At 39.7% G+C, this 20030-nt stretch overlaps 3 protein-coding genes across 3 annotated transcripts; 1 reads left to right on the forward strand and 2 right to left on the reverse strand.

Moving 5' to 3' along the window:
* Window positions 1-14: 14 nt before the first annotated feature.
* LOC137709320 (uncharacterized) lies at window positions 15-2972 on the reverse strand. The gene is made up of 5 exons (XM_068448403.1): window positions 2398-2972; window positions 1992-2079; window positions 1811-1910; window positions 790-878; window positions 15-533 (listed from the first exon to the last, which is right to left on the reverse strand). Exons 1-5 carry the CDS (start codon window positions 2612-2614, stop codon window positions 218-220), a joined length of 810 nt encoding a protein of 269 aa, XP_068304504.1. The 5' UTR covers window positions 2615-2972; the 3' UTR covers window positions 15-217.
* A 1308-nt stretch (window positions 2973-4280) lies between these two features.
* Window positions 4281-8971, forward strand: LOC137708945 (U-box domain-containing protein 35-like). Its single transcript, XM_068448102.1, has 11 exons — window positions 4281-4476; window positions 5249-5340; window positions 5668-5795; window positions 5919-6088; window positions 6197-6227; window positions 6556-6841; window positions 7028-7129; window positions 7204-8364; window positions 8468-8553; window positions 8659-8769; window positions 8881-8971. The coding sequence occupies exons 1-11, from the start codon at window positions 4281-4283 to the stop codon at window positions 8969-8971; spliced, it is 2454 nt and encodes an 817-aa protein (XP_068304203.1).
* A 3-nt stretch (window positions 8972-8974) lies between these two features.
* On the reverse strand, window positions 8975-19581 carry LOC137707827 (pre-mRNA-processing-splicing factor 8A-like). Its single transcript, XM_068446750.1, has 15 exons — window positions 19170-19581; window positions 18378-18501; window positions 18169-18261; window positions 17646-18036; window positions 13643-17055; window positions 13254-13507; window positions 12185-12801; window positions 12000-12106; window positions 11649-11903; window positions 11060-11533; window positions 10619-10780; window positions 10285-10482; window positions 9901-10179; window positions 9517-9759; window positions 8975-9408 (listed from the first exon to the last, which is right to left on the reverse strand). Exons 1-15 carry the CDS (start codon window positions 19409-19411, stop codon window positions 9217-9219), a joined length of 7044 nt encoding a protein of 2347 aa, XP_068302851.1. The 5' UTR covers window positions 19412-19581; the 3' UTR covers window positions 8975-9216.
* Between the last annotated feature and the right edge of the window lie 449 nt (window positions 19582-20030).

A 20030-nucleotide genomic window follows, 5' to 3' on the forward strand; every position in this document is an offset into this window, starting at 1 on the left:
GCGAGTGTTTAATCTGTCAAATACCTTATTCACGTGTTTTGTTAGAGTAGCGTCCGTGTAAAAGGGCGTGTTGAGAGACGTACAACGGAGGAGTCAAAATATATCGAGAGAACCCAACTACCATTTACAATAAACTTAGTGCTGAACTTGTGGAACATCTTGAGGCCTTAGCATGCAACAGCTTCACAACACACAAAATGTGAGTCAACAAGGCATTCTACATCGGCTTCCTAAGGAAAGTAGGCTGAATTTCGATGGACGATTCCTGCCTTCGGATCCCTTTTTTGAATCCCCCAATGACCTTCGAGTACGAGAGCCACCCTTTCAAGAAGTGAACTACCTTGAATTCGGGCACCGGACCTGCCTCCAGATCTTCTACATTGGGATAGTAATTGGAGTTGTCCTCCTGTATTGCTGCATTGCTGCCATTAACCTCCACTCCACAATTTTCTTCGTCCTCGTGCACGAATTCAGGCACATGACCTGCCTCCAGATGATCTTCATTGGGATAGTAACTTGGCCCATACGTCAACCTGAAGTCAATATCCATGCTTAAGTTCCCTATCTCAGTTAAATATACATGAATCAACTATAAAGAAATGGAAAGTACGAGAACTATGTGCCGAAAGCTCTGCCTATTTTAGTTTCACCGTTTCCCTCAGAAGCTTCCAACTTTAGGTAAACAGTAAATAACCCATAAGGCACAGGTAAATAGGCTTACTGCAGTGCAGCTTTGAGCCTGACGTCCTACCAAATTAAATCGCAAGGAAAAGTATGAACGATTCTTACATAGGTTGCTGTTTGTATGGAACACTCTCATTCTTCGACCCTTTTTTCAATGGTGAGTTGCTGATGGACATATGCCTAATGAATTCAAGCTGCATGCGCCAGAAATAAACATCAGGAATTTGCTGGCAAGAACATGACAGAATGACCTAAAAAATACGAATATATGCACTCATGGAGCTTCTATATCAGCTGTCAGGAAAAGAAAGAAACACAGCAATGGCACAGTCTAATACTTGAATACGAAAGCCCCACTTATACAAAAATTGCCTATATTCTTACAAGAGATCCAAACTGAGCAAGGCAACAACAGAAATCATTTAGAAACTAAAAAAGATTAGCCAGATTGAAGGCTGTTATAGAAATTCTAATGAGGATGAGGGAGACAAGACGACAATTTGGGGGTTCATTAAACATAAATGAAATCAGTTGGCTAAGGTGAAATAATTTCACTACAGCGTGATAATAAGTTAACAAATTTGGACGGTATGCACAAAAATAGCGACACTAAACATTTCTCTTCTTTCAATGAGAGCATAAACAGATGAAATATAAAAGAGCTGAACTGTAAACCAAACATACAACATGTATGCTACGGGCTTTTCACCTAATGCCGCCACATAAAATTAACTCCCATGCCCGCTTAAATCATTATAATTCACTTAGAAGCATAAATTCAAATTAATCTCCTGTACAGCATGTCAACATGCATCCCAATCCCATTTAAGGGTTCTTTTATTTCATATTATACATAACTAAAGTTCCACAGAAAAACCAAGTTAAAGATGGAATGGTATACAAGTCGCTCATTATATGTGTTCCAACTTAATTCCACCGTATATGTTCAGATAAATATGTTAGACACAACAGTTTCTAGCAACGTTGAGAGTTGGGTTTCGGAGTTTGAACAAAAGGGAGCTGCCATACTATCCATTTCGATGAGTGATAAGTTTTTGTAAAATCAAAGCACAGGAAAAACAGAGATACTACAAATTTGATACTTGAAGGGAAAAGAGACACATACTTGATCACCGTCCTTAATTCCGAAATTCCGAATGTACGCCCTGTCATTAAGCAACTTCTGACCAACATGACACAAGCAGAAATGCCCCCAAACCAGTGACCTGAGTGCACAAAATCAAACAATCTTAAATTAAAACACAAGTTTTTCATTTATGTCAATTTTGCAAGGCAAAGGGATGTACCATGGAATCTTGTCTTGGGAGGGACCAAAGAAATCTTCTACTGCTTGTTTGAGCTCTGCTATTGTGGCAGTCCTCCCAACCTGAATTTCTGCACAATTCAAATTCACTACTGAAATTTACATGGGATCCCAATAATTTTGATAAAATTAAATTTTACAGAAACAGAAAAATTAGGAAAAAAGCCATTTAGGGTAGTAATTTTAGCATATGATCAGATTCTAAAAAGCAGCACCACTATAACCAAACTAGCTTTCCAAAAAAGCAGATTTTCTATAATTTCTTATAAAGGCATTTTCTAACCGGGATAGCTTTTCCAAAAGCACAATTATTCACCAATTCGAAAAGCAGAACCTAAAGAGAAAGTCAAAACGAAAAAATGGAGGTAAATTTGAAGTGAATTAATTACCGAAAACAGAGCCGTCGAGCTTGAGAACGGAGAGCTTGAGGAGCGGAAGCTGAACGAGCTTCTTGTACGAGCTGTGGCGGGAGGAAATCCGCATGCCGTTTTCGCGAAGGTCGTCGTTTCGCTTGAGCGGTGCCAAACACCGCCTCTCGATCAGATTCAAAACCCTCATCGTTGTACTAGTACCAGTGCCACCACTACCATTTTTCCTTCGCATCATTACAACTATATATACATATATACGATCAAATACTTTAAATTTGAGCTCACAGCTTCCGTTTGCAAAGTTTAAAAGCCTGATCAGAACCAAATTTAAAAAAAAATTCAAAAATATTATGGAAAATTCGGAATCGATCAGTAGAAAGTTGAAATTCAAATCGTGCTGTCTGCTACAGAAATTGAATGCACTGTGGCTAATGGTTTGTTGGGGTTTAGAGTGATGAGTGAGAGTTGCAGAGAAGAAAGAGGAAGACGGAGAGACCGTTACGGGATTTGGGGAAGAGGGATTGGTTTCGGGTGTGGCATGGCAGCGCGTGTCTTTTGAGAAAGAGTGTGGGGGTGGACTCCAACCGACCAACGCCAACGGTTCGATTTTCCCTCTCTTTATGGTGGATCTTCAATTTTTATTCCTTTTTTATTTTTGTTTTATTTGGGATCAGATTGTACTTTTGTTTGTTTGTTCACAACAACTTGTATTCAAACGAGTTTTTTTACTTTATTTTAATATCACAACAACTCGTAAACGAGAGGTTTTATAATCGAATCACGAAGTTGGCAAGTTTTGATGCCAATGTAGTATGGTTAATTAAATAGAATGATTGAATTAATGTTTATGAATCATAACATATATCCAAATGAATCGAAAAATTAAGTGTTATTTATAGCCTTTTATCGGCTTAGCAAGCGAGAGATAAACAAACTCAGATCGATAATATTTCATGCATGGTAAGCTACCGCCTTTCGGTCTTCATAGTTACCATAAAGGCCAACAATCGACAATAACTCTTCCCGAACACAACTTACAAATGAGAATATTTAAAATAAATAAAAAAGTTTGACGGGGTGAAAAATGGGGTTGATAGGGAGATAAGTTGCATAAATTTTATCTTTATTCGAGAAGTGATATCAAAAGGCTAAAATTACACCACAATTAGGGTTTCGGATTCTTTCACAATTAGAGGGTGTCTTCATGAGATTTAGGTTATGGCCGTCGATCATCCCCATCATTTTACGCTCCCTCAAAAGCTAATCATCTTTTATCTTAAATTTTGATTTTCGTATATATACACGCTTATATCTTAACTCGAAAGTTCCAACCAAATATTTTCTGGCACCTCCCCTGGAAATTATGAAACAACAGCTCAACAACAATGCGAAAATAGTGGCAAACTCCTTAATATATATCATATCATCTAACAATAATATTGCACCGTGTTTGCCTATTTGAGAATTAATTCAAAAAAGCTGGCAAGACTCTCTCTGTCAGCTCAACAGAATTAGGTTTAACCATGATAAAAATGGTTAATTAAGGGAGTAGCACTGGTAATTCTCCATGCATACACATTAATTTATATGTTAACAGAATTAACCAACTCTCTTCTCTTTCATTATCTCAACAGAAGTAACCAACTATCTCCCTCCTACGCACAGAAACAAGAAGAAATAAAAGAAGAAAAAGGAAAATGGTTTGGATCCCTCCTGGCCTCTACAGGACTCAGATAGAGCGAAACACAGATTTCCGTTGTCGGTTTTGTCAGTTTTTATCTGAGTTTTTGCGGAGCGAAGAGATGGATTCTTGATGATTGCGATATCTGCAGCTAATTGGTTTCAGTTTTTGTTTTGTAGAAGTTTGTTGTTGGGAAGTGCTTGAGAGAGGAGAGAGGAGGATGGGGATGAGAGGATCGAGAAGGGAAGGTTCAGAGAAGAGAGAGGTGGCAGTGGCATTGGCAATAGACAAGGATAAAGCAAGTGAGTATGCAATCAAATGGATTGCTGATCATCTTTTTACCAAGCCTGGACAACCTCTCACTTTGCTCCATGTTCATGTTAAACAACCTTCATCTCCCCTAACTTCCACCCAAAGTAAGTACCATACCAACTTTTTCTCTCTCTCTCTCTCTCTCTCTCTCTCTCTCTCAAGAATGAATGAATGGTGTACGTGGATGGTTTAGAAGTACTTTTAAAATGATTGAAAACGTTTTTGGTAAAATTGATCTTGAGTTCTAAAAGCACTTCAAGTATTTTTCCATGATCCACTTGAATTTTTATTAAGAATTGGTTTTAAAAACATTTTCAACAAAATTATTTTCAGTTATTTTAAAAGTACTTCTAAACGAACCCATGGTTAATATTTTTACAAAAATAAGATCTTATACCATGTCGTTTTAAGGTTATGACTTTTTGTACATTGGCACAAGGATAATGCTAGGGAGACCAAAGTTTTAGACCAATTTTGCAAACTACATGATGCATAGATAAGAAATAAGCACATTTATCAACGCTTAAATAATAATCAAATCAACAATATTCACATCATTTAGTTTACAAAATTTGATTTAGAAATTTGGTCTCTCTGCATTACCCTTAGCACAATATCAGTAATAAATGTACACCTCGTGAGACACCTTCTTTTCGTAATGTTGAAAAATGTCTCAAATTCGAATCTCCTTATCAAACGATTAAAAAGGCGACCATAATAAAAACTAATATGAGTCTATGATTACCCACATTTGCTCCCAATGCTTTCTAGCTATATAGTAAATTCCCCCATTTTATTTCTTAAATATATAAAATATTGAAAATTTCCCCATTTTCCTTCTGTTTTTTGTTTCCCCTGATATCTTTTAAGTTGCAGGTGGGGAATTGGCAGAGGTGAACAAAAATCAAAATGAAGATCAAGCCAAAGACTTGTTCCTCCCATTCCGTTGCTTCTGCACCAAAAAAGCTGTGAGTCCTCCATTTGCTATTTTCTCCTTTTAATTGATTAATTAATTAGTTAATTTTGTATCTAAAAGATCACGAGTTCGAGACTTCAAATGGTGAAAACAGTTTCTTTGCAAATCAATACTAAGCCTACATACTATAGACGTTCTTCACCCTCGCAAATCTGGGAGCTTGTGGGCTTGGAATCGCCTTTTTTTAATTAATTAGTTAATACAACCATCATTTTATTCTTGTTTCAGAAAATTACATTCTCCTTATGATATATGATTTGGTCATTAGTCAAATTCAATTAATCTATCATGTTTATTTAATTGTATTGATTTGTTACAGATTAAAAGCAATGAAGTGATAGTGGAGGATGCTGATATAGCAAAAGCACTCATCAACTATGTTGCCGCTAATTCTATTCAAGTTTTGGTGCTTGGTGCACCATCCAAAAACAGCTTTGGCTTCTTCAGGTGCTTTTGATGTGAATTTTTTATGCACAGAGTATTTCTGTATACGAAGATGTATGCATATATATACCTTAATTACTTAGTTAATTAGAATCCTAACGTCAATCTTGTTGTTTTTACAAAAAGATTCAAAGTGAAAGACATCCCAAGCACTGTGTCAAAAGGGGCACCAGACTTTTGCACCGTGTATGTCATTGGCAAAGGAAAGATCACGCATTGCCGACCAGCTACTGCCGAACTACCCTCAAATGGTTCGAGAAATTCGCAACACATGAGGCTCCACCAGCACTCCAGAGGTTTGTTTCTGTAGCTCTAACATCAATGTATGCATGTTTATTCCTCACCACACAAGTATATTGGTTAGTTTTGGTCATTGGTTACTGAGCTTTCTTTAATTGGCACAGAACCGGAGAGCGCGCTGAAGAACAAGTTCAGGTAAGCTCTGATACTGATTCAGTGAAACTACGTCTTACCACATTTTTGAACTACTTGTAATCCAAGTTACTAGTAGAGACGAGACCCGCCTAATTATGGGTCAACGGTACCACCATTAGAGATGCGATCCACACTGTGGTCCGAAAATGTGATCCCTCCAGTGTTGGCATTACTCGAGGTTTAGATCAGCAACATTTTCTTCCACCATGTTTGAGTTCAAACTCTCGATTTTAATCTTGCTTTCTCCAAGTAGTCTCTACGTAAATTTTCGACCAAATGTGTTAAAAACTTAAAACGGTGAGAATTAACCTCTGATAAAAATATACAGGCCAGCATTAACAAGAGCAACACCTATAGTGAAGAAATCATATGAGCCCTTGCCTGACATTGATTTACCGCCTGTGAGCAGCGAAGTGCAAACCATGGATCGCATCTTAAATTATGATAGCACGCCGTCGAAAATGACCCATCAAAGTTCAAGCGGCTCAGAGTTGGACAGCGGAAGCTCTTTGTCATCTTACTCCGGAACCAAGTTCATTGACATGACATCTGCGCCGAATGGTTTTTCATCATCCTCATTTGAAAGTGGAAGGTCATGGTCATCACAAAACAGGGTAAGACATTGTTCCCAGCATAGTAAACTTGAAAACACCACCAACTACAAGCTTTGGAGCATGCCTCCAACTATTTGCGAATTTTTTTCACGACACAGTGCATAAAGAAATGCGTTTACAATAACGTACGATTCATCCAGAAAAGTTCAAAATATTGATATACTAAGTTTGCCTCGAAAATAATAGGATGACATGGAAGCTGAGATGAGGAGGCTCAGGCTAGAGCTCAAGCAAACAATGGAGATGTACAGCATGGCTTGCAAGGAGGCAATCTCAGCAAAACATAGGGTATGGATGCGATATGTTATTTGACTATATACTTTGTTTAAGATAGGCACATTCAAGCATAAAAATCTTCACAGGAAAAGGAACTTCAACAGTGGAAATTGAACGGAAAGCACAGATTAGAAGAAGCACGACTCGCTGAGGAAGCTGCATGTGCACTTGCACGGAAGGAGAAAGCAAAAAGTAAGGTAGCGATTGAGGCAGCACAAGCAGCTGAAAGGGTTGCAGAACTGGAAGCAGAAAGACGGAAAAACTCGAAAATGAAAGCTCTTGAAAAAGCTAAAGGAAAGAAGTCGCTAGAATCAAAGGGGTACGATCTGAGGTACAGGAGATACACAATTGAAGATATTGAAGCGGCGACAAATTATTTTTCACAAGCCTATAAGATTGGAGAAGGAGGCTACGGTCCGGTCTACAGAGGTGAACTAGATCACACTCCAGTAGCAATAAAAGTTCTGCGTCCGGATGCTGCCCAAGGGCGGTCGCAATTCCAGAAAGAGGTTGAAGTATTGAGCTGCATTAGGCATCCAAACATGGTTCTCCTACTTGGAGCCTGCCCAGAATTTGGTTGTCTGGTCTATGAGTACATGGCCAATGGTAGCTTAGAAGACCGTCTCTTCCGGAAAGGCCACACCCCGGTGATTCCTTGGCAGCTAAGGTTCAGAATTGCTGCAGAAATTGCCACCGGACTTTTGTTTCTTCATCAGACCAAGCCAGAACCCGTTGTACACCGTGACCTAAAACCCGGCAACATCTTGCTAGACCATAACTATGTGAGTAAGATTAGTGACGTAGGTTTGGCCAGGCTTGTCCCTCCATCAGTAGCCAATGCTGTCACTCAATATCACGTGACATCAATGGCCGGAACATTCTGTTATATCGACCCAGAGTATCAGCAGACCGGAATGCTTGGGGTGAAATCTGACGTTTACTCACTCGGGGTCATGCTTCTACAACTAATAACTGCCCAGCCGCCAATGGGTTTGACTTTCAAAGTTGAGGATGCTATTGAGAATGGGACTTTCGCGGAGATGCTTGACCCTGATGTTCCCGACTGGCCTGTTAAGGAAGCATTAAAGTTTGCGCAGCTAGCCTTACAGTGCGCTGAAATGAGGAGAAAAGACAGACCGGATCTTGGCAAGGTTGTGCTACCGGAGCTAAACAGATTGAGAGCACTCGCGGACGAGAGAATGGATCCTTTCAGGCTAGGTGGTAATGCACTACACTCACCAAGACAAGTAAGTTACATAACATAAGCATGAAAGATTTTCTTTGTTTTAGCTTTTTCTGCCTATGTTCTCATAGTTTTTCGTTTTGTTTTGTTGTTTGGTTTCAATGTAGGATGTTATGAGCGACCGCCTCTCTGGATATAGCCGTTCGAGCACATCGTCATATGCCGAAAGAATTTTCTCCGGTTCCGATGTCAGGCATTAGCTTAGAATTCCAAATACAGCCCAGAAGTAGCCAAATTTATGTGTGAATAGAATTTTGTATTGTCAAATTGTTACTTTTTATAATGTCATGTTTGCCAGACTATTTGATTCTGGCCAAAGACAAAGCAAGGCAATGAACAAATACAACAGAAAAATTAATGACGTGAACCGGCTGAATCGCCTTCGCATGTTCCATAATCTTGGTAACAGGTTTATGGGTTTAAATTTTAGACACAAAGAAACCACCCGAAACCCTAAACCGTAAATTGAGTTATAGGCCGCATCAAATTTTACGAGACTTGTAACTCAAGTAATTTACAGGCCGCATCCTCAAGAGTCATTGCTAAAAAATTGTGAATGCTTGAACTACAAGCATTCTACTTTCTACCACTTCAAGGAGGAGAGCTTATGAGTATGACTAGGAAAATTCATCTTTCAGCAACAAAACTAGTACTTTGCTACAAAATCAAATATTTACAGGCCTCGTCTGAAAACGCAAACATACTAACGTCACATGTAGCTTTACAGGTGCACAAGCATTTTCATCCACAAATGGATTCTTACAACAAAAAGCTCCATTATAATATAACAGATTTGGTTTTTCTGAATGCGAAAGTACTCCTCTGTCACTTTTGCATTACATCTTACGACACAAGTTTATGTGAAAGTGTCATCGCGATCTCCTTCCACCGTGTCACCCTCCTCCAGGTTGCTGAACTCAAGGTAATGGGTCGGCCTGTGGTCCTCGTGATAGTACTCCCTGGGTGTTCCGAGCTTGATGCCGTACTTCATGCTAGGTGTATGCTTCACCCCCATGAAGTTGTAGTTCCATGGACCAGTGTCCGGAATCTAAAACAAAACGGAAAATGAACAAATTAGCCCGGTAAAAGTAGAGACCCTCCCACAATATTAGTGGGAACATAAATAGGCCGAACAAAGGGAATTAACAAATCTCACCATATAGAAACCAAGGAAGCGGTCGCTGAGAAGCATCTGAACCTTCTCGTAATGAGTGGGAAGGTATCCATGAGGATTGCTTCCTGTGTCTTTATTGACACGTCCCCATTCATAACCAGATGGAGTAAGTTTGTATGCGGTTAAAGAGCAGGAACCTGGAGTGAAACTGCAGGTTAAAATGATGCATTTCTCCCCATCCCATTGCTTGGTGTTCTCTAAAATCTTGGCATGAGAAGTGAGATCCTGCGGGAGAAAAAAAAAAGAACAAAACGAGTTATTTTCTTGTCCACCACATTCCTCCATAACAGAAGGCAAACCCCAAACAAACAAGCATAACAATCGATCAAAGATCAGAAGGATTGATAGATTGATTGGGTAAAATACCTGAGGAGAAAGCTGAGGAAGCTCATTTGGCTGCGTGTGCATCCATCCCAGAGGCTCCAAATCGTTGAGGAAATCATGATCAGGAAGAGCTGATGGAAGATGAACTTGTTGGTGGGTCCCCCATTGTGGTGGCATTGCAATGCAGCGGATTTCCTTGACCTGAGGGTTGTCAGGTGGGCTTATGCCATACAAGTAACCAGCTATTTGCGTCCTCAGATCCGCAATGCAGATGAACTTTTTCAAAATGTTCTTAGGCATAATATAGGTGTAACCCGTTTCCTGTAGCACCATTCATGCTCCCATGTCAATGAACAAATAAGGATAAGAAAAGATCAAAGCACAAAAACTACATAATATCATATTTATTAAAAAATAGAACCCTACCTTTATATCTTCTGAATTCACATATATATGATTGACACGAAGATATAGATTTGTAGCTGATATTGCTCTCACACGCCAATCAGTTTTGGAGCCAAATGCACTTTGCTCATAGGGACTTGTAGTGGTGACAATGAGTTCATCACCATGCACATTTGTAGTCCTTGTTGTGACTGCTGTCAGCTGACTGGCTTCTTTGGCCTAAAAATGCAAATTGAACAATATAAGTTAACTCGTAACAAAACCACGTATATAACTGAGTCAGGCAAAACAAGTCTACATGCAAGTGTGGGTGTTGTGTGTATCAAAATTCAAACCACCAGAAGAAAAACATCACCTGTTTTTCTATTTCTGCAATTTGCTGTCTCTGTTGAGAAGGTGGGGTGATCTCAGCTCCGAGTATAATGTCACGGATCTCAGATTGTGTTAAGGCTGATGTATTCACATTGTTCTTTTTTGCGTAGTCTGACAATATGAGATCCCTTAGAGCAACCTCAACCTGTACCATGCATCGTATTCAGAAACATTATTAGATTGACAGATGCACGCAATTATGAAAAGTTAACAAAATCTACAAAAGTTCCATTCGAATAGACCTTCTTAACCTTTCGGAGTACAAAAAATCAAAATCATTTTCAGATTTCTGGACAGATCAATAAAGGTAACAGATGATGACTATAGGTTATCATAGCAACTCTGACTAGTGTGTGTGTGATACCAAAAAGATGCTAGCAGAGCAACATTTACTTAAAGGAATGCACAAACACAATGGCATTACCTTCATCCATTGATCATCAGAAAGAGAAGGCCAGATGTGATGCGGCTCGGTAATGACCGTTTTATCAGGCTTCAGTAACATCTTTGCCTTCTCATTGTTCACATGAAGTGCACGAAGAATCAAAATTAACCGAGAGAATGCAGTGTATGATGAAATACTCTTCAACCAGTCATCATAAATATTGAAAAGAACCATCTGTGGTTCAGTAGCCTTCAATATCAGATCGCCAAATTTCTCGATCTTTAAACAAGCTTGGAAAGGAAGCTGCAGCTCACTTCCTTTTATGACTATGTTGGGGAAATCGAGCAAATGAACCTCTAAGGGATCCAACATTCCCTTACGAGTCACAATAATTTGTTTTGGCTGTTCTTCCACTGGCAAAGAACGCACAAGTGCAGCAACTTCTTCTGCAGTTTTCCACTTAGCCAACTGACCAAGACGCTTCTGTCCCGCCCACACACTTGTGTGGATAACCTGCAAAATATGAACTTATGACATGAAGTTCAAAACCTCCACAGAAAGGTTAAAGAAAAGAGAGCGAGAGGGAAAGAAAGGCTAATTTCCAAATATCACAGAAACAAAGACATACCTTCAGGAATAGCTGCCCCGTCCTTGGATTGAATATGAAGATAGCACCATTGATTGGTTTCGTAGTGAGATTTCCTTCAAATGTCTTATGGATTGTAACACGATACACATTGGTATCATCAACAAACCAAATGATTTGATTGCTGAAGATCTCCCCATAGTTTTGGGATGACAAATATGGCTCTGTAGGCTCGGAAGAATATAGCTGCAATCCTTTCCTTATACGCTCCCTCAGGACATACAAGGCTGGATTTGACTGCAAGAACATGAAGAATAATTAGTTAGCTGCTTCTGACAAATTTTAATCTAATAAAAGTACATCATAAAACTTCAATAGTGACAATTGACATACCTTCATGATCTTGTTCATTGCCTGTTGAAGCAGCGGTTTTGAACCAGGAAACCAGTTACCAAATGCAGAATGCAAATTATATGCCAAATCAAGACCAATCATCACCCCTGCGTGAAACAAGCACGATTACATTCCCAAAAAAAATGAAAGACGCAAACAATAAGGCAACCAGAAAAACGACAAACCTGTGGGAGATGGATAGATGGACATGTTGTCAGTGGTATAGTCCATAAACTTAGCTCGGGTGTAACGCTCAATATCGTGAGAATCATAATCTCCCCAACGGAGTTGTACATCTATCCAGTACTTATTGCTCGCTTTCTGGTCAAACACATCCTTTGGCTCAGCAACAAGACTAGGTTTCGACATTGGCCATCTATGGGCAGCAAACAGAAGAATGTCAGCACAAGAGCTGTTCATTTTGTAACTCTTCCTGGGATGTATCGTTTCCTTCTGCACGGTTTCAATTTCCAAAGCATCCAACTCTTGATCCAAAACCTGACAGAGATCCATGACAACACTTTCATGAATCTTCTGCCACAAGTGAGCACGGAATATCTGAATCAGTGATATCTTCAAGGTTGGAATCTTCCCGTGCATAAATATTCCAGTTAAATCTAGCTGCACTTGGAAACCAACATATACATTGGCCCGATTTATGGTAGGTGACCACCAGAGAGTAAACCTACGATTGGGGATTTGATTGAGCCCAGATCTCTGTGCATTTGTCAACTTTTTATACTTCATCGACTCCTCAAAACCAGATGCTTTCTCCCAGAAGAGCCCCTCCCAGGTAGGAAAGCTGAAATTAGAAAGAGTTCAGTAATGTGCAATAACTATCTGAATCAACAGTAATACAGACACTTCACAGAACTTATTTGCAATCCATAACATGATGTGAGTCACTAAAATATGAAAACATATGTTAAAAATGATATTTATGTTTTCCACTATCATATATAAGTTTCACATTTGATATAATTGAGAACACATAAAACAAATGCTAGATTATAGAAAGCCCACAAAGATCAGCCACAATATGAATTTTATTAATTCGATGTAATGATGGGTTCTGATTAGTTGTATGTCAGCTGCACTTGCATAGGTCAATATCTTTCATTCACCTATCACCTATGCAATCTGTATCTACGCAATAAAGGGTAGTATAATGTTCTATAGGCTTATGGTCTGGAATAACTTTATAAAATATTAAAAATTGATAGCTAACTGAGCAACATAGAGTAGCAAACTTACTATGTTCCTTTGAATAACGTATGCTCAAGGATTCCTTCAACACCTCCAAGGGCTTGAATCACATCGGTTCGGTAGTTGTTTAAGTTCCACAATTTCCCATCATGCCTCTGGTGTGTCCACCAGAAAGGATTTTGTTTCAACACTTGGTACTGCTTAAAATCTGTCCGAACTCTCCAACCTTTGTCATATGCTAAAGTATGCCGGTCCTTTTGGAACAAAGTATTTATGCGTGGTATTCCCCTATCCCATGAATCCTGTCAACCAAATGAATAAGTGTTTAGAAATAATGTACAGCCTCAGATAAAAGCAAAGGAAAAGAAATTTAATTTTCACAAAAACAAAAAGGATATAACAGGGCAACAAACACTAGGCAATAACAGAATGCTCACTTCCAAATCTTCAAGAGTCAGACGCCTATTTTGTGCCTGAGCTTCCTGCCTTTTCAGTGCATATTCTGCCCAAACACGTTGTGAATCTATAAATTCACTCTCCCATGGTTGTATGTAACGGTAAAGATTTGGAATCAGCTGGTCCCCTTCATGACTCATTCCACTCCTAAAATGACTCACACCAACATCAGTCTGCTGACTGAAGCGGAGGTCACTTTGTGGAATCAATATGTGCCCCATAGATAACATGCCAAGCCCTCCAATTTCCTTTGGCGTGTAAAAGATGACAGGTGGAAACCTGCTAGGCATCTTTGAATTCAACCCAATCTTAATACGGGTCTGAATCTTATTTTCACATTTGACAAGCAAGTCCAACAGTTCTTGTGTATGAACAGTTGCTTCACGGAAGTAAGTCATTAGACCAATAAGCGCTGTATTCCACTTGTTGACAATTTTTGTAAATGTTGTAGACCCTGAAGACATAAGAATCTGCCTCACACGATTCTCAAACACCTTCATGTGTTCATCATCAACACGTAAGAAAGCAACTGCAGTCCTCTCCTTTGTTTGCTCATTCTGCAAATTCCAAACCCCATCCCTAGTGTTGCTGAATGCTTCTTGACTCATTCTTATCTTGGGAAGTATCCGAACTTCAAATCCACACATGCTGAAAAGCAAATTTGGATTATCCTTGCTATAAACAGAAACAAAGCTGTTCTCCCACTCCAAAGTTGTGATGCTTCGAGGGAGACGGTTCTTCATATCCCAGAAAACACTCCTCCCAAGATTGACATCATGTTTCATGAGCCTCATTCTAGCATCTCTTGGCCAGCATTTCTTATTATTGTATCCAACCATATTTTCATTATTGGGGTCCGGATGCTCGGTAAGATATCGCTGAATAAGATCACGAGCCTCCTCGTGGGTGAAGCGGAACAAGATATGCACCCTGTCTATGTATCTAGAATACAGCCTGATAGGATGCCGTGTCTCAACCTTTGTGTCCCAATAGGTGATGAATTCATTTGGCATCTGGGGTGGACCGGCAATTTCACTGGCCCGAGTCAACCCAAGAAGTAACAGATCCAACACAAGCCCATAATATTGCACTACAAAAGATGCAAACTGAAGGCCACGTATGAGACCATACGAATTTGTATGACTCATATCTTTGTAAGACAATACCACATTGTTCTTTGCAGTGACATAATCAGCAATATTATGGTCAAGAACAAGACGCAGGAGCCTATTTAGCATTGTCAAGTCAATCTTTTCAAAAAACTTCTCAAACTTCGTTTGAAGCATCACCACACACTGCCCCTCACTCGTGTCCCATATGCTCTGTAAATTGTTTATTCCTTGACACCATTTATAAACCAAGAGTGGAGGTGGCTCTGAATCTGCAGGCTTGATCCAGTTTGGAAAGAGATGACGTTTGTCACCCTCATACCATAAATATTGATCAAGATATGCATCTGTAATCTTCTCAAGAGGTTCTATCTCATAAACTGGAATCAGATAGCTATACAAATCCATGAACTCTATACCAACTTCTTTGAATGCACGCTGAGTGAGCAAGTGGCGCTTAATTCGTGACAATGCCTCGTGAGGATTGTCATAGGCTTGTTCAATGAGACCCAACTCTTCTCTTTGAAGCTGGTTCAATCTTACAGCCACACTATAAGACTCCTTTAACCTCTCCAGAGCAAGGATCAGAAGCTTGGTGTCATGTTTGTATGACAATGGAGGGAACGGAATGGGTGTAAACTTTCTTGATTCCAACCAGTGCACGGTTGTGGTGTAAATTGCAACTGCCTCTTCTGGTGTAACATATGGACCATCTTTCAAATAATTGTGCTGACGCTCCTGCTCTGCCTTTAGCCAGAGACGAGTTAATCTTCCTAGATTCTTCCGACAAACTGTCTTATCTACAGTAGCACCTCTTCTTATACGTTCACGATTGTAGTGAGCAACATTTGTCCACCAGTCCGCCTTCGACTTCACATAACGAAGAATCATATTTTCAATAGGAACAGGCAAACCAGGAACCTTCCAAGGGATGTTAGCTTTCCAGCAGCGCCATGCCTCACTGAGATGTTGCAAGATAGTTCTGGCTTTATTTTGCTTGATACCCTCTGGCATGGCATCAAGAACATCATGCATCACAGCAGCCCGAAGCTCCAAGTCAAAATGGCTTTCAACACGCTGCTTAGTAACAGTCTTTGCCACTCCTTTTGAATGGCGCCCTTCAAACTGTCGTGCAAGTAAATTTCCCAGCCACCGTTCCAGAAGAGGTACTATGCCACGAAGGAAGAACAACCACACCCTCCACATTGGTGCCCAGAACCCACATCCCGGCCCTTTTCCCACAGGCCCAGTATTGAACCGGTAGTAAATCAAGTGCTTCAAATCTTTGCACATTCTAATCTGCCTCATCAACCTATACTTGTAACGGTACATTCCAGTCAACTGACCAACATGAGAAAACGTGTATTGTAGGCCATCAGCCAATTGAAAGGCATCAACATTACCCAAACGGAACTGGATATTGGCATCAACTACAAGCTTTGTCAACCGCAAGATTTCACGGCACAGATGAAAAGCATTACCAAACCGAGATTTCTTACGCTCTTTTGTTGTCAAAGTCTTCACAGGCTTCAGATTGAAATTATAATCAAGGTGAAGGTAATTCAAATTTTTCCTGTGGATCAACAGATTAAGCATGTTATAACCCTGCTTACAGACTTGAAGACCCGCTTCAGCCCAATCAAGTTCTGTAGTTTGGAAGAACTTGGTAGCTTGAAGAGATCGAAACAAATGTTTCTTCTTTTGAGCTTTGGGTGGTCTATGATGCAGCTCGTTCAATACAAAACACTTCAGCAATTTCTGATAGCTGACCCGAACTTTAACTGGATATGAAGGAGGACAATGTTCCTTGTACCACTCAGACACAAGGGGTATATCTTCTGCTCGACGGGTCCGACCAGATCTCATGTTAAAAGGGCGTGGGGCAAACAAAAGAGAAATTCCGGCAGCTGTGGTGTCAGTATAAAGCTGAGTATCTTTGAGGAATGGTTCCACCACATCCGGCAATGTAAAGATATCATCTTCCTCCTCATCAGAAGTTTTCTTCTCACGCCTATCCTTATTAGTGCTGGGTATTGGGTGTATCAATGGATCATAATAAAACGCAGGTAGATCAGGATCCTCGGTTTTTATGTACATCACCATGGGTGTGTGATACACACAAAGCTTGACCTTCCTGGGTCTATTGTTGTAGAGATGAGGGAATGCAATCCTGTACTCCGTTCTAAGAGGTGACCGAATAATGAGTTTGTTGATGTCATTAAACTCATTCCAGTCCTCATCCCCTTTCTCCATATCCCGATACAATGGTTCAAATTTAGGTCCACCTGCAAATGGTATTGCAAAACAAAAGAGGCGCATATAAGTTCAAAGCCAAATACACAAACTGAACAACACACATAGATACAACTTAGCAGGTTAATGGGCCTTTTAGTTACTATAGGCTTTGGAAGTAATATTTTGCCTAAGGAAAACAATGACCAGCTGAGCACTATTTAACCATAAACATAACCCTGGCCTGGCCCCAGTATCCAACATGGCAAGTGAAAAATTAGAAGGAACCACAACTGCACCCAAATGTTTGAAGTGAAGAATTAAAGCATAGAATAATGATCGAGACACAATAATGTATGTGCCCAACACAATACTCAAATGGAGTAATAAATTGATACCATAATTTCCCTAGACTGCATATTCAACATCTTAAATTATGCAATGTGTGAAGATATAATGTCAATCAGAAACTGGAAATAACACGATTCCGCAAGCAGACCCCTTGGAACTGACAACAGTCTAATGCACAAAAGGCTGACACCAGAAAGACACCACTAACAAACAAAGAAAAACAAAAACAATGAAATAAGAGTAATTTTAATTTCAACAAGTGGCAAGCCAATAGAGAGAAAAATACAGATACCTGGAATGCACATATTGAGTGCTTTGGCTGTGAAAAAAGACTCCATGTCAAAAAGGTAGAAATAATTGCGGTCAATAAGATCAGAAAGCAGTTGTCCAGCTAGTCGATGAAGAGTTGCCATGATCGGAAGCGACAGATGCCACTTCCTATAACTTGGGCCGTTTATGAGCTTTGTCTTAACAAGAGGTTTATGGTCATAAAACCATGTATACACAGCAGAATCTTCTTCTTCATCCAACTCCAATTGAATTGGCTCTAGGGGATCAACGTCTAACAGATTATCAGCATAGTCTAACGGAGGTTCCTCATCATCAAATGGTGGAAACCGCATTCTTTTGAAATGCCGACGATCCCTCTTCTCCCTTCTCATCATAATCCACATTGAACCCCACTGTAAAAATAAAATACACCAAATCCACTAAATATCATCCAAAGGAGGAAGAAAAGACTAAAAACTTAAAGAATTGGATAGCACAATATATAAACTTAAGCAGCATATAAATGATATAAGAGAGATAAGCACCTGAGCCAAATAGATGGGTTCAACAACCCAAGGTATTTCATTTATAAATGTAATTGCCCCAGTTATATGGTACAAAACCTTCACATCCCGGACCTGTTACAGAAGTAATTGATAAAATCAGTGCCACATCGGTAAAAATCACACAATGGATAAATCTAGACATCAAAAATGAAAAGTTTGCAAGGATATGAGAGACATAGAACAAGTACCTGCTCCCATGGCATTGGCATGTTCTCAAGGAGCTTGTAAACGGCATGGGGGACAAACTTAAGTGCTCCGAGATACACTCGTTTATCATGACGAAATTTCTTTGAGGACATATCTCCATGGTCCCTGTCAAAAGACACCAAATTAAATACTATTCCGGTCAAGATCTACCTAATGCAGTAAAGTACAAGCACATTCATTATGTGAAACCATGAAAGGGGGCAAAGGACATCAGTGAGAAGCGTGAAAAAACACATATCATGTCGATTCTAAGTAGTGATAACAAAAAAGAAATCATACTGGTGAATTAAAAAAACATTCTAATGCAGCAACATTTGTCAAACCGAATATGTATAACAGAAATTAAAAGATATCTCCAATGAGAAACTGAAGCTTCTCTATCTCGCATATTCCACCAAAACAAATCCAATTTTATACTGCTTCTTCTAGTGTTCGAAATAAATTGACAAACGCTCCGAAGATTTTCTCATACAAAACAATCAGAATTCAACAATAACCATAAATATTAAACGCCTAAAGCAACCTAACCTCTTCAACAACCTCATACTTAACCTGGTTCCATACTTTCGACTACGATACACTAGGTCTTAAGCAAATCTATTCTTCACCCTTCTTCGTATAAATTTTCAAATCAGTTCATTGAAAAAATAAACACAAAAAACCCCAAAACAAATCCATTATCCGAAACCGAACCTACAGATCTTCGCCGCCGAAATTAAAACGAAAAACCACACAAAGATATATACATCATAGTGGAGCAGAAGCAAACTAACCTAATGATCTTCCTGACATGTTCAGGAGGCATGTCCTCCTTCTGCGACTCCACAAAGCCGAACTTGCGCTTATCGCTATACCGCTTGGAATTAAGCTGCTGCCATTTCCGGGCCTTCTCTTCAAGCTTAGCCTCGGCATCAGCTGGAGAAGGCAACACCGTGTAAGATGGCTGAGCCGCTGGCGGTGGCGGAATCGACGAACCGCCGGTGCCAGGCGGCGCAATCTGGCCGTTGTTCCACATACTGCGGAACCAGAAACCGAATCGAATGCCAAACCCTGCCCAAGGCTTGTGACAGAGAGCCTTCCTGCTTGTGTTTCCGCTCGAAGAAGCTTTTGAGGAGCTTCAATGGCGGTTCGCAGTTTCTAGGGTTTTGCGGGCCTTGGCTCTGGTCTCTTCTCTCAGACCGATAGAGAGAGTGAGAGATGTAAAAACCTCAGTGTGGGTGTTGAGATGTGATTTTATAGTTGGAAGTTTGACCAAAAGCCTCTTCAGTACGAATTTTTTACCGAAAAATTATATTTTTATATTAAAAAATTAAACATAATACTATACATTAATTTTATATATTCTTTATTTTATTTTTATTGTTAAATTTTAAATCTTTTTTGTATTTTTGCTAGGGAGAGAGAAAGGCGGTCGCATCGCACGTGACGGTAGTGAGGGGTGAGGATCAGAACGCCTTTCGGGATGGGCTTGTTTCGGTAGTTGGTGTGAGCATTTGAACGACCCAAATTGTATTTAAGCCCACAATCCTTAATCCAATTTTACTTTTTAGTCTGAACCCAATTATTTCGGGTACGACGCACAATAGATCTATCATATATGAGAGTTGAATTTAAAATCTCGTACTTTCTTATAA

This window comes from Pyrus communis, chromosome 11 (genome assembly GCF_963583255.1).
Source record: "Pyrus communis chromosome 11, drPyrComm1.1, whole genome shotgun sequence".
In the NCBI taxonomy this organism is placed as follows: Eukaryota; Viridiplantae; Streptophyta; class Magnoliopsida; order Rosales; family Rosaceae; genus Pyrus; species Pyrus communis.